The sequence below is a fragment of the Colias philodice genome, chromosome 15, assembly GCF_061535455.1.
Source record: "Colias philodice isolate Cphi_HAF_F1 chromosome 15, ilColPhil1 Martin Lab GWU primary, whole genome shotgun sequence".
NCBI lineage: Eukaryota > Metazoa > Arthropoda > Insecta > Lepidoptera > Pieridae > Colias > Colias philodice.
The window spans coordinates 6,366,702-6,380,149 of record NC_143100.1 but is presented as its reverse complement, the minus strand read 5'-3'; the positions used below and the strand labels follow the sequence as shown (position 1 = coordinate 6,380,149).

The 13,448-nt window shown below is 31.5% G+C and overlaps 4 protein-coding genes across 9 annotated transcripts; 2 read left to right on the top strand and 2 right to left on the bottom strand.

Moving 5' to 3' along the window:
* The first annotated feature begins 2,986 nt into the window (after positions 1–2,986).
* On the top strand, positions 2,987–3,936 carry APC10 (anaphase-promoting complex subunit 10). The gene is made up of 3 exons (XM_089703826.1): positions 2,987–3,195; positions 3,287–3,523; positions 3,722–3,936. Exons 1-3 carry the CDS (start codon positions 3,099–3,101, stop codon positions 3,931–3,933), a joined length of 546 nt encoding a protein of 181 aa, XP_089559952.1. The 5' UTR covers positions 2,987–3,098; the 3' UTR covers positions 3,934–3,936.
* Positions 3,937–4,123: 187 nt separating this feature from the next.
* eIF2Bepsilon (eukaryotic translation initiation factor 2B subunit epsilon) lies at positions 4,124–7,767 on the bottom strand. The gene is made up of 10 exons (XM_089703825.1): positions 7,543–7,767; positions 7,343–7,467; positions 7,068–7,259; positions 6,684–6,867; positions 6,348–6,592; positions 6,118–6,237; positions 5,713–6,023; positions 5,450–5,632; positions 4,712–4,992; positions 4,124–4,443 (listed from the first exon to the last, which is right to left on the bottom strand). Exons 1-10 carry the CDS (start codon positions 7,639–7,641, stop codon positions 4,234–4,236), a joined length of 1,950 nt encoding a protein of 649 aa, XP_089559951.1. The 5' UTR covers positions 7,642–7,767; the 3' UTR covers positions 4,124–4,233.
* A 266-nt stretch (positions 7,768–8,033) lies between these two features.
* Positions 8,034–12,612, top strand: LOC149482263 (BBSome complex member BBS7-like). Of its 6 annotated transcripts, none has more exons than XM_089703839.1 (15): positions 8,034–8,153; positions 8,670–8,793; positions 8,885–8,999; positions 9,090–9,219; positions 9,298–9,491; positions 9,585–9,765; positions 9,851–10,032; positions 10,189–10,306; positions 10,409–10,549; positions 10,634–10,863; positions 11,007–11,165; positions 11,241–11,350; positions 11,908–12,010; positions 12,099–12,220; positions 12,394–12,611. In XM_089703839.1, coding segments are annotated over exons 3-15 (1,824 nt in total). In that variant the 5' UTR covers positions 8,034–8,153; positions 8,670–8,793; positions 8,885–8,997; the 3' UTR covers positions 12,546–12,611. The 6 variants fall into 6 exon arrangements, 5 of the variants coding, with proteins under 5 accessions (XP_089559965.1, XP_089559966.1, XP_089559964.1 ...); XM_089703840.1 differs by having other exon boundaries at positions 8,091–8,238; positions 8,885–8,925; XM_089703838.1 differs by having other exon boundaries at positions 8,091–8,238.
* Positions 12,613–12,670: 58 nt separating this feature from the next.
* On the bottom strand, positions 12,671–13,273 carry mRpS6 (mitochondrial ribosomal protein S6). The gene has a single exon (XM_089703841.1). The coding sequence runs from the start codon at positions 13,213–13,215 to the stop codon at positions 12,763–12,765; it is 453 nt and encodes a 150-aa protein (XP_089559967.1). The 5' UTR covers positions 13,216–13,273; the 3' UTR covers positions 12,671–12,762.
* Positions 13,274–13,448: the final 175 nt, after the last annotated feature.

The following is a 13,448-nucleotide window of genomic DNA, read 5'->3' as shown; positions in this document are numbered from 1 at the left end:
TTGTAAAATTGGAGGCCAAGACTCACTGATCCGCTTTCACTATAAAAAAGTTATCAATTCCCAGGAAAAGTCAAGTCCCTAAGCCCGACTTTACTAACCCTACATCATGGTTTAAAAAAGTATGGCCTGTATTTACAAAAAAATAATCTTGAGAGATTTATTGTTTTTCTCCTTTATTATTATTCGTTACATTAATTTAACACACATTTCATACTTTACACATGAGACCACAGCTTTACCGTCTACAATTTACTGACGTCAGTAAATGTCAAGAAATTGTTCGTCAGTAACATGTAAAAAATAACCTAAGAAATACTTTTACACAAAACATAATCACATTTACCATTAGATTGAAAGTGTAATCTATTACTCTAGTCATAATTTAAGTATATTACAATTGCGGTAGGTGAATTCTTCAAAATGTACTTACTTTTGTTGAGAATACGTCGTTAGGAAATTGTAACTAAATTTTTTGCACAGCACACTACTGGACTTCTTCCATGTCTGGACGACGAACAAAATGGCGGCGCGTTAATGTGACCTTACTTTTCGTGACATGAGTCCAGTGTTGCCAATGATTAGAGTTAGATTCCTCTTCTTTGTGATACAAGAAGTTGGTTAAATATGTCAATAAATCAGTGTCACGAAATTGTAACGATTGATAGGGACATTTTTATAATATGTAATTCTTCGTTTATTTAAGGTAATTTAAATAGTTTAATCTATCAGATATAACACTTCAAACATTGCTTTTTAATTATGATACAAAAAAATAGGAAGTTTCATACAAAAATTCTGATAAAAATATTGGTTTTCATTGTCGTCCACATAGGGGACAATAAAAAAATGTATGGAGCTTTTTTTGTTACTTTATTTTCACATTAAATTTATGTAAGAATTTGAATCGCAATTCATTGCTTTTCATCAGAAATGATATGCAGTATGCTTAAGTTTAGTCTGTAAAACGTTAACAATGATTTATTTCAGTCGTAACCATATTTTTTTCGAAGGTTTTTTAGGGGGACAAACATTTTGTAGTAATGTACAATTATTTTGAAAACGACTCTACTGTAATGCTAGTGTGTAACAGGTGTATTGAAATAAATAAATAGACATAAAAAATGTTGTGTGGTTTTATGAAACCACGGTAAAAGTGAAACTTAGCCACAAAATTATCGTATTTGTACGATAATAATTATCGTACGGTTCGACCGTCACGCGACATGCGCTACACAGACCAAAAAGTTTGAGACGCTGTAATAAAAGTTTCACTTTAAAAATAATTAAAATAAATATGATACCTGCATAAACTACTATAACTACTAATCATATTTATCTTCACTGTATCAATTTTGTTTCATATAATTATTGCTGTTATAATTATTTGATCGCATGCATCATCAGAACCCGCAACCAATTACTGTTTACTGTAACCGCTAATTATAAAGTTATCAATTTGTCAACCCTTTCCCATACAGTTTTCTTAATAGAGCTATAAACTCAATTGTGAAATTTTGATGACCGACATTCCCACACGAATTAAGGTTAACCTAATATCGTAAATAGCTGATATTATTTTGTACGTTTTCATGTAATTAATTATTCTAGTAAATTTTAAAAACTAAAAAAAGAAATTCCATTTCAGAAGTTCTATACCCGGCTCGGCGAATGATGATCCCTATGACAGTTCGTCTTAGTGATTGCTCGTATGATGGGTCGTGTCGATACTTTACTATTTTATAGGCAAAGGCGTGGTTTGCATTCAACCACGTCGGTAAACATGTTTTCACAATTATTATAAACTTAATTTTTATATAACCTATACCCGGCTCGGCGAATGATGATCCCTATGACAGTTCGTCTTAGTGATGCTCGTATGATGGGTCGTGTCGATACTTTACTATTTTATAGGCAAAGGCGTGGTTTGCATTCAGCCACGTCGGTAAACATGTTTTCACAATTATTATAAACTTAATTTTTAACTAAAATTAAAGCTTAAGCATGGAAAAAATGTGAACTCGTTTCAATTATCGAAATTTATTTATCGATACTTTCCGCACTAGTCGATAAATGCCAACGATGTAAGTTTTGTAGGATGTAAACGTAAAGTCAGATTGATATATTTTCTCGTAGATGTTAAGAATTTTTATAATTCCAACGGAATATCAATGTAATGGCATAAAGCTACGTAAAAATTAATAAATGCTTTTTTTAGACGCCTCCAATACGTTTTTAATTTAATGGTGACGCCATTACAAGTTTGTCTCTTAAGAATAAATGTCAGTGTCATAGGAATCATCATTCGCCGAGCCGGGTATAATCGACATTATTTTTTATTGTTACCACTTTGGTTCCAATTCAAATTTCGAACCTAAGCCGGGCGGGGCGCAAAAACGACCGAAAACTTTAAACGAAATGCAACTTGTCCTCACTAGAGGACATTTCATTTTGAGGAGGATTTTCTTTTTAAACTTTTATGTTATTTTTATATCTCAAGAAATCACAATAACTATCTAAAAATGCAGTGTATGTTTGGAAGAAGCAAATAGTTAAGATACTAGAACAAAATGAGAGTATTTTTTGTAATAAAGCTCAAAAAGTTTTAATATGAAAATTGAAAATGGTCATATTTAAACAATTTATTCAAATAAAAGAGATTATTAACACAATTTATAAATCTACTAAGTAGTTTCTTCCAAAAGTGTAAATGTAATGTATTGTAATTCGGTGGCACGTAAATGTAGCGCTAAAAGAAATGTGAAGGGAATTACTGCGCATATGCAATATTATAATCACAATAGATGCTATTTTATATTATAATCCCAAAATTATTATCCTATCCTTAAGTTGTGCCAATCAATGAAAAAGTATCTCTTCTTAGGTTTTAAATATTTGCGTACAATAGGACGCATCTGTCGTAAACAAATCCGTTTGTCATTTGTCAACTGTCATCTGTCAAGATACACTGTCAACTGTCAAGTGTCATTTGAGGAGTGTGGACTATTGATGTTAAAAAAATGTTTGTTGTCTCCTTACCTCCAATTTCAAAATAATTTTTAGACATTTTTGCAAAGTAATAAGTGAAATCTATTTGAGTAATGACATCCGAAAAGGATCCATTGGTCAGTGAAAGATCAGGAACAGTACGCGAGGTAGGCAACCATGCTATATGGAGTCTATCATCTTGTAAACCAGGTAGGTAATAACAAAATATTTACAAAACTTTTGAAACTAATGAAGCATAATCTGAACCACCTTTTTGTAACATATTTTGTTTAAATTTTAGGATTTGGTATTGACCAACTAAGAGATGATTGTATGGACACATACTGGCAGTCAGATGGACAATTACCTCACTTAGTGAATATTCAGTTCCAAAGAAAAACGATGGTTTCACATATTTATATTTACACGGACTACAAACTTGACGAGAGTTACACACCTAGTAGAATATCTATCAGGGCTGGAACCCATTTTAATGATCTGCAAGAAATTGAAGTCATTGAGTTAATAGAACCAAGTGGTAAGTTAAGTTAAAATTGTATCTTTTGATTTAAATATTAAGTAAAGAATTGAAGGAATTTTTTTTATAAAAAATAATAAAACATGTGAATTAAAGATTATTACAAGCAACATTGTTAGATTGTGTGTCTAAAATATACTTTGCTAAGTAACTATATAATAAAGGTTGTTCTTTTTTTTATTCCACGTATTTTTACAGGTTGGGAGATGATACCTATTAAAGACATACATGAAAGACCAATAAGAACTTATATGATCCAAATAGCTGTTCTCAGCAATCATCAAAATGGAAGAGACACACACATGAGACAAATTAAAATTCATTCACCTTGTGAACCAACATCTTTTGATATTAATAAATTTAGGAAATTCTCAACTGTACAGTTTCAACAATATGCTACAATAAGATAATTATTTTTAAAAACAGTTGATTCATATGTAAATGTGCATTGAAATACTAAAATGCTATGATCTGAAGTGAATATTGTAATTAAATATGTTTCTAGATTGTAATGATTACTTTTATATAACAAAATATGTTTTACAGTCCTATCATATGTTAACTATTTAAGAGATCTTAAAAAATCAATAAAAGACTTGATTATATTAATCGGTAATTTAATTCCACTTTAATAAAATACACATAATTGCTTAAGTTTTTATTTACATTTTGACTGTATTTACATACAAAAATTGTACTTGGAATATATTTTAGTCAGATTCTTCACTCTCCTCGCTGGCCTCTTGAAGCCACTCAAAGAACTTAATTAGTGACGTCTGATTAACAATTTCACTTTCATCCTCTTTCAAATCTTCATACCACTCTAATAAAGAGTCCTCATCAATTACATCAGCATCATACAGTAGATGTAACACCTGGCCTGCTTTACCATTGAGCCAATCATTTTTAATACAGCTATCCTATAAATTAATGTTGAATTTAGAAATTTTTCGATTAAGAAATTGGATAATTAAATAAATTTATTAGTTTATAGAAGAAATCAAACTCAAAGACGGATTAAAATTTCTGTCTATTGATTTTTCATGCATATTTTTACTAAATTTGTTTCACGGAAATTCTTAATATGCGATTAAATATACAATCTGCTAATTTGATTAACAAATTATCTGGTTAAAAGGTAAAAATACTGAAATAGCTTAATTTTTAATCATATAAAAATGCTTTTACCTCAACAGCTTTCAAGCAATCCATAATAGCAGACTTGGTCTTGATATAATTGGCCAAAACAGGATGGAAAAATTTCAGTATATCCTTAACTGTTACAAGGACATTTTTGCTTTCCATTAAAATGGGCAAACTCAGTAATGCCCTTACAACAAAGAAGTTGACCTCATGTAATTGGATATTATAAGCATATCTTGATGAATTGATCTCCAGAATTAGATAGTCACATTTAAGTTTTTCTTCATAACCTCTAGCAAGACTGTCAACCACTTCTTGTAGGAAAACTGTAAAAAACCAAGATTAGTTAAGTTAGTTAGTAAGTTAAGATACAAAATATCTTAATCTTATCTTAATACTATTATAAAGGCGAAAGTTTGTATGGATGTATGGATGTATGGATGTTTGTTACTCTTTCACGTAAAAACTACTGAACCGATTACAATGAAATTTAGCACACATATAGAGGGTAACTTGGATTAACACATAGGATAGGTTTTATCCCGGAAATCCCACGGGAACGGGAACTATGCGGGTTTTCCTTTGAAAACGCGGGCGGAAATCTAGTTCAGATTTATATTTTATTTTTACCAGAACAAGACAAAATTCATTTTTTTGTGTGATAGAACACATTAAATCACATCACTATGTCTTATATGTTTTAAAGATGTAAGACTAATTTGAAGCCAATGATACAATCACATGAAAAAATAGATTTTAATCAAAACACATGGCAACACTTACTATTTGTGTCATCTGGGACTGGAGAATTGGGCAATGATGATTGTGCACTAGAATCTGACGAGTAACATGATTCACTGTCACTCCACTGTTTCTCAAACCCAACTAGTTCATCATCACCATCACCAGAAGACTCATTCTCCCATTCTGTACCACTTTCTGAGGTTGATTTTGATAATATTTTTTCTGGAATGTACATAAAATAATTGTATTATATGAATATTCTACATCACACATTTTGTTTTAGCAAGTAATTTGTATTATACCACTGTTATCCTTGTCTGACTTCTCAATAATTGAACCCTTCAATTTACTGCCTGCATTAACTTTTGCACCTACAGCAATGATAGCACCTTCAAGGATGCTATTTTCTTCTATCACACAATTGTCATCAATAAAACTGTTCATGATTTTACAATTATCTTTAATAACAACATTATTCATAATGTGACTTCCGTGTATAGTCACATTCTTTCCTATGTTACTATTGTCTCCAATTACTGTTTTGGAAAGTGATGACATGTCACTTGTATGAGTATCAGATCCAATTATCACATCTTCTACCAGTGTGCAAGACCTGAAATGAATATAAAAATTATAAGTATCAAATTGATATAAGATTATTAAGTTTGCTATACAGTCTAAATAAATTGTGAATGGAAGTATATTACCTGCTTAGGACACAATTAGTCTTTATATAATTATGCTTGCCCATGAAGGCATACTGGTTTTGATAGAAAGATCCAGTCTCAATTGACAGAGGATGGGCCCAACGATGAATAACATCCATACTGAAACAATATGTAATATTGAATTATTTTTAATCTTCTGTTAGATAATGCAGTTATTGTTATAATAAATTTCAGTACCAACTGTATACATAATGTAAGAAAATCCTTACCAAATAATATGATATGTTTTCCAATTAGTCACTGCAGCTGCATATTGATTGCCTTTTAAAAGAGTGTAATACATAGTGCTGGCCAAAATATCCTCATTGATGAGCAAACCATTGATAAAATCATGTCTATTTTGGAAATCAAAGTTATCAGAGAATAGAGGGGGGACAGATGGTGAACATAATGCAATACTAGCATCAAGTAAATTATGATGCAATTTTATCTCAGAATGTTGTAAAACACAATCCTGAAACATTAAAAACCTCAATTATTCTTTCTATAATATAACATAATTTTGACTAAAAAAAACATTTTATTAAAAAATAATCAATACATACCAATGGCAATGAAATTGTTGAATCTTTGCATTTTGGTTTGTACTTCTGATACAAAAGGATCTTTTTAGATTTACCATCAGCTGCTACAAATATAGACTTGTCATTGCTAATAAGGGGATGGTCCCATGCAAGCTCCTTATAAACCAGGGTCATTGCGGCCCCTTTGTCCTTTTTACATGTTTGTCTATATGTAAAATAAAAATGTTGTTATTATATTTATGTAATATGTATTAATGTGTATTGGTACAAATAAATGTATTTTCTTTCTTTCATTCATGAAATGTTACATCATTATCAAAAACAAATAGAGTAATATTTTGAAATATTAAGCAATGAGAAAAATAATGGCAAATTATTTTTAGTTCATTTACCAAAATTACTTACTTATGTTGCTCCAATAAAGCAGCAAAATTTACATTTGTGATAGTGTTGACTCCTAACAAGATGAAGTACCCTCTTATCAGGCCAGCAGCATCAATTTCTCGCATAACATCACCTCTTGTTTGACATGTCTCAGATGATAAAATTTGTACTTCCATTGAAAATGTCCAAGGGACTTTTTCATTTTTACAGTTCCTAGGAAAAAGCACAATATTGAAATACTTTTCTTTCAATATAAATTTTCCTTAAAAAGTTACGATATATATAGAAAAACCTACTTTATATGGTCTCTGATTTTGGCTGGTTCTTGGCAAGTAAATAATATGACTTCACCTACTCCACCAGCAGCAAGAGATTCCAAGACATAATCTACAAGTGGCACACCGGCGAGAGGCAACAAGCCCTGAAATAATACTTAGTGGTCAAAGGAAAACAAGCTCATATTTATTATAAAATGTAAATGATGTAGCCAACTTACCAAAGGTTTTTCATTAGTAATCGGATTGAAATTGTTGTTAAATTCATCCATAATTACTACGGCTTGAATAATATTTTCTTTGTCGCCCTCCATAGCCATTTTTTATGCTTTTTTATTCAACAATCCTCTAAATAAATAGAAAATACGATATGATGTTAGCTATTATTTTATTTGGTTATGTCTTATTGTCTTGTGTCTAAACCATGTCTAAACTCTGTCTTCTGATTTCTGTTCAATTGTCATTTGTCACTGTCAGTGATGTCAATATTAATGTGTCAAAAAATGACACCTGGCAATTGCCAACAGGCAAAAATTAATAGGATAGATCTCTTTCTGTGGATCTCTTAATGCTTTATCTACCAAATATGGCGAAAAAATACTAAATTGTTCTTAATTATATCTACATATTCGACGATTAGTTTCCTTAAGTAGCAACGTAAAATATCATAACATTCATCAACGTAAAACATCTTTAAACTATGCTTATCCTATGACCTATCCTATCGTAAATCATTTTTTTTTCTTTCAAATGATGCATGTTAATTAATAATTTATCTTTTGCGATTCCAGCGGTAAAAGGCAAAAGCACATTTCTATTTTTATAACAATGGGTAACTTTCTCTCTTCTCTATTCAAAATGAGATATTCTCGCCCATAAGATACCGGTCTACTACAGAAACTACTTATTATAGATAGGTATTTTCTATTATTAAGATATCTCTATAATGCTTGTTTTATTAACATAATATTGATATTCTGCCGTATACATAATATTCATACGTAGGCAACGCGATTAATAACAACATAAACTTATCGTTTTCAATGTTGTTGCTTTAAACTCCAGCGTTACCAAGACAGTATCGATTTTGATATTTTCTTGAAACTTGTTGTTTAACATTTTTAATTTAGTCTACCCATAATGGAGTACGATTTATCACGGATTGATTACATCCTCTGCGGAATTACATATCCGGAAACTTTAAAAATACTACCCAGTTTAGGTGATAAATTACAACAAAAAGTTAGCACTCTTCCTCTCTACAATATATGCTCATATTATATTATTAACTTCAAACTACTAATAATAGTATTGGTAATCTCCAATTAAATCTTTGCTTTGTATTTAGTTTGCAGTTGGTGATAAAAGCGGGGTTCTTCAATGTCTAGCGATAAAGGATGAAGAACCAGTCATTCAGTTTAAGACATTGCCGGGGAAACCCATAACTTCTGTGCAATTAGCAATTTCTACGGGTGATTTAAAATGACTACCAACTTATGAAATTCTCAAGTCTCCATTAAAAAAATATTTCTAATGTTGTTTTAAAAACAATTATTGTTGCAGGTTCAAACGTTGATAAAATTTTTGCAGCGTCAGGGAACGAGGTGAAGGGTTATACAAGAAAAGGGAAAGTGTTTTTGACTATTGAATCACCAGTTTCTGAAACAATAACCTCTATGTACACGTGCCGTTTTATATTTTATAACTTTGTCTTCTTATTACTTAATTAAATTCGCATAATTTTTGTTAAAAGCATATGTATTTACAGGTGTGTTCTCGGCAACGATTTGATATTATGCAGTGGACGTGCAATTACTTTCTGTAAAGATTTTCGTGAAATTACAACTTTCATGTGTGAAGATAGAATTTTGGATGCTGCTGCATTCAAAGCTGTAAATGTAAAGTATATAGTACCTCCTAATAATCACTCTTAAACTGGACATATTTAGAAAAATAATGTATTATCCACCTTACAGAGCAATCGTATACGATTACTTCTGCTTATTGCCAATAAAGGTGCAGTGATTGTAGAAAATGGTCATGTTATTACTCGCATTTACATTCAATCAGGGCCATCCCGCCTTTTAGTACCCCAGTCAATACGTGCCACTGATATTTGTGCACTTTATGGAGCCGCTGATGGATCTATTGGAATTATTTCATATAACGAGTAAGTTGGTAATTTGTCTGTTATATTGTGATAAGAAGTATGTATAGAAATCGCAAGGTTAATTAAACTAACGCCATTAATTTGTCGAAAAAGGTCACAATTAACAAGTAAATGCTTGGAAGAAGGACAAGGACTGGGATCGGTTATGTGTGTTGGTTGGTTTTATAATCATGTTGGAACACATGTCGCTGTTGGTCGTCACGATGGATCCATACAACTCTATCTAATAAATCCTGAGAAATTTGACGAAAAACTGCAACTTAAGTTTACATATGTACGTAAATAATATAGCACGTAATTTACTGTTAACCATAACACATTTATTGTAATAAATCAGAGTTGAAAATTTAACTCCATAGTTTTGCGGAGAACCAGTTACATCTATTTCTGGAGGATGCATTGGTACTGATGAACCCGAATTATTGGCCGCTACATTCTCTGGTAGAGTCTTTGGACTTAGACCTCGTCGCCTTCTCTCATCTACATCTGTTCTTAACAATATTCCCGCGGATGCTCTCGCATCACGAAGACTTAAACTCGAGTAAGATGTTCTTATCTACTGCTATTAGTCTTTACTTATATACCAATAAGAAATCTTTATAACATCTTGCTTTATGTAAAGGTAGTATCGTTTAGGTACGTAACTAGGTACATAAATATATACTGCCTTTATTAATATTCTGTCTATATGAAACAGAAACGAAGTAGCTCGTTTGGAGAAGCAAACTGGAAATGAACGAGATAAGTATCAGAAAAGTACACGATCGCTACAGAGCGGCCTATCTATGCCACCCTTGTTGGATATACAACATGAGGTAACACAAAACTTCAGATTTAGATCACTTAGAAAATCCTTTTAATTGACTTCATCAATCTTTATTATTTACACAGCACAAAATCACATCTTAATATTTTAGTTAACGGGAGCTTCCAAAAACGGTTGGCAAGAAGCTAGAATAATATCTGCAGTACCCCTTGATATGTTATTCATATATTGCAATAACAAACTTGAAATACAAACGGAAAATGCAGCCGTTCTTAGCATTTGTCCATCTCAGGTAATAAATTATCTAAATATTTTATTTCTCTTGAAATAAAACTACCCACAATTTAGAAATGAAAATGATTTCGAAAACTTCTAGGAACGAAGGTCTTCGGAATTATTAGCAACAATAAGATGCCAAGCTGGAACGAGGCGTTTATGGATACAAATGCGATATTTTAAAGATATTTCAATTACGGAAAGTGTAACGGTTTTCGTTTACGTTTTGCCGGCGGGAGCACCACGAGTTGCGAGACTCGTAAAATTAAAATTACCCGTATTGCCGCACTATTCGCTGCATACGGATGAAAATTTAGAAGAATCTAAAAGGTAAAGCTTTGCAACTTAACCAAATAATGTGCAATCCAATAATATCAACTTCTTCACATATATATTATCGACCGAAATCATCCGACAAACCCAATCATAAAGCTTGCAACGAACCTGAAATTTTAATTAAATTAAACTTTCAGGTGTTTTAGCGAAATTCGAGTGAGAGGTAGTTTCTCAGTAGCTGAAGTTACGTCGTGGCTCAGCGAAGCTTTGCCAGATACGCTGCCCAAACCTGCTAATAATGTAATTTTTTTTCGAGCTCATTCACTTTTAGGAACATTGTTAATTTGTCAATATCAGTAAGTAAAGTTCTTACGTAATGACATACGGCGTAATTATTAACGTTATTAAAATTGCACTGATTTATTTTTAAGGCGCAGCTCAGCAACTTTTAGGTCTGATAATGTATCAACTTTGGTTCATTTACGAGATATCATTTTAAACTGTACTGTGAAAAAGGGATTACGAGTGGATATTGCATGCGGTATGTATATTTCATTAAGAAATCTATAATATTACTAGCGGTCCGCCCCGGCTTCGCCCGTGGTACATATGAAAAATAGATGTTGGCCGATTCTCAGACTTACCCGATATGCACAGAAAATTTCATGAGAATCGGTCCACCCGTTTCGGAGGAGTATGCAGACTAACATTGTGACACGAGAATTTTATATAGGTACTAGCGGTCCGCCCCGGCTTCGCCCGTGGTACATATGAAAAATAGATGTTGGCCGATTCTCAGACTTACCCGATATGCACAGAAAATTTCATGAGAATCGGTCCACCCGTTTCGGAGGAGTATGCAGACTAACATTGTGACACGAGAATTTTATATATAAGATAAGAAGAAAGATATGACATAATATCAAATGCCTGTTTGCATCAAATGAATTATGTTTTGTTTATTATTTGCTTATTTCATTATTGCATCTTCATTAAAACATTAAAATATATGCCCATTTAAAACGGACATGTTACATAATTCATCTAGTTATAATCTAATATACCTAATGATTAAAAAAAATAGTTTCTGGTTTTCAGATGTACCCGAGTATTGTTGTATAATGGCGTTTAGAAGTATTAAAGATTTGTTGATTGCTGAACATGGTAAAACACAAGAATTAAAATTAAAAGAAGCCTTGAGGTAAATTGTATAAATAAGGTATTATTTTGACCTAAGTCCAGTAACAAATATTCTGAATAATAATATTCTCATTTTTTTATTGTTTAAGTTCTTTGGATCTAGATGCAAATACAATCAGCACTGAAGGTAAATCAGTACTTTGTAGTGATTATCTACGGATATTGACATCACCAGAAGCTTCAACAGAAAGTTGTTTTGAAGAAATATCATGTAGGTACACATGTATATATAACACATATCAAAGTATATACCTTTCTAAATTTTCTAAAATTCGCTGCAACTTAGTAATATTAGTTTCAGCTTAATATGAAATAAAGTTATGATTATAAACACTTGAACGTTTGTAATAAATTAAAAAATAGAATATTTATTGTTATTTTTAGCAGCCATTAAGGATTGGTACAAAGACTGGTGTAAACTTTCTATGCAAAAGAAATATAACAACCATGACCTAATTCAACTCGAAGAGGCTATGCAAACCTGCAGGTTAGACTTTGTTGAAGAAATATTTTCCATAAGAAATCAAGATCTTTAAAATTGTATCCTAAAAACAAATAGAAATAATAAATTGTTGAACATGCCTTGATGTTTTATCATTTAAATCTGTAAATATAAACGGAAATCATAAATGGCCATAAAATATATTATAACAATGAAAAGTAGTTGTTTTTAAATTAATTTATTGCTTAAACCATAATATCTACATTAAACTACATCCAAATTATTAATATAAGTACTTACAAAATACATAACTATTTTTGGAAAGGATAATAGTCTAATCCGGAGTTGTACTTGAATTTGTGTGTAAAGCGATTAACTTGTGTTTTTCCAATTTCAATCATTTTTTGAACTTCTTTGCGATAAGCAGGTGGCAGTAATTCCTCTTCAAGGGTGCACTTGTTGTCTAAATCTTCATTTACTTTAAATACATGTTGTCTGATTACGTCTACATCTCTTCTATACTCTTCTTTTAAATCAGCCACCACTTTCGAAGCGGTGTCAATTTTGAATACGAAATAGTTCGCTTCCTTGTGTACAATGCCATGAGCACTAGATTTATATGGCATAGGGCGAAATCCTAAATTTTCGATATTTCTTATGATTCCGCCCCGATCAAAAATTGCATTGGAGACTCTCAATAATGCAGTTTTAAGCTCCACTTTTGGCATCGCTCGAATCATCATAGCTAACTCGTAAGTTGGCATTTTAAAGGGTAGAATTAAGAATAGTATTACAGTTGAAGACTGAAGTAGATATTTAACTTTAGAGCTCTATGCTTTAGAGGTTAGCAAACAAAAACCTATACTATGATAGGCTCAATGATAGGTACCTATGTGTATGTCAAGTGATAAGTCAGAAGTGTCAACTGTCAAGTGAGGTGACATGTGTATAATCTATGGTTATGACTTATGTCACAAATGGGAAATTATTATTAACT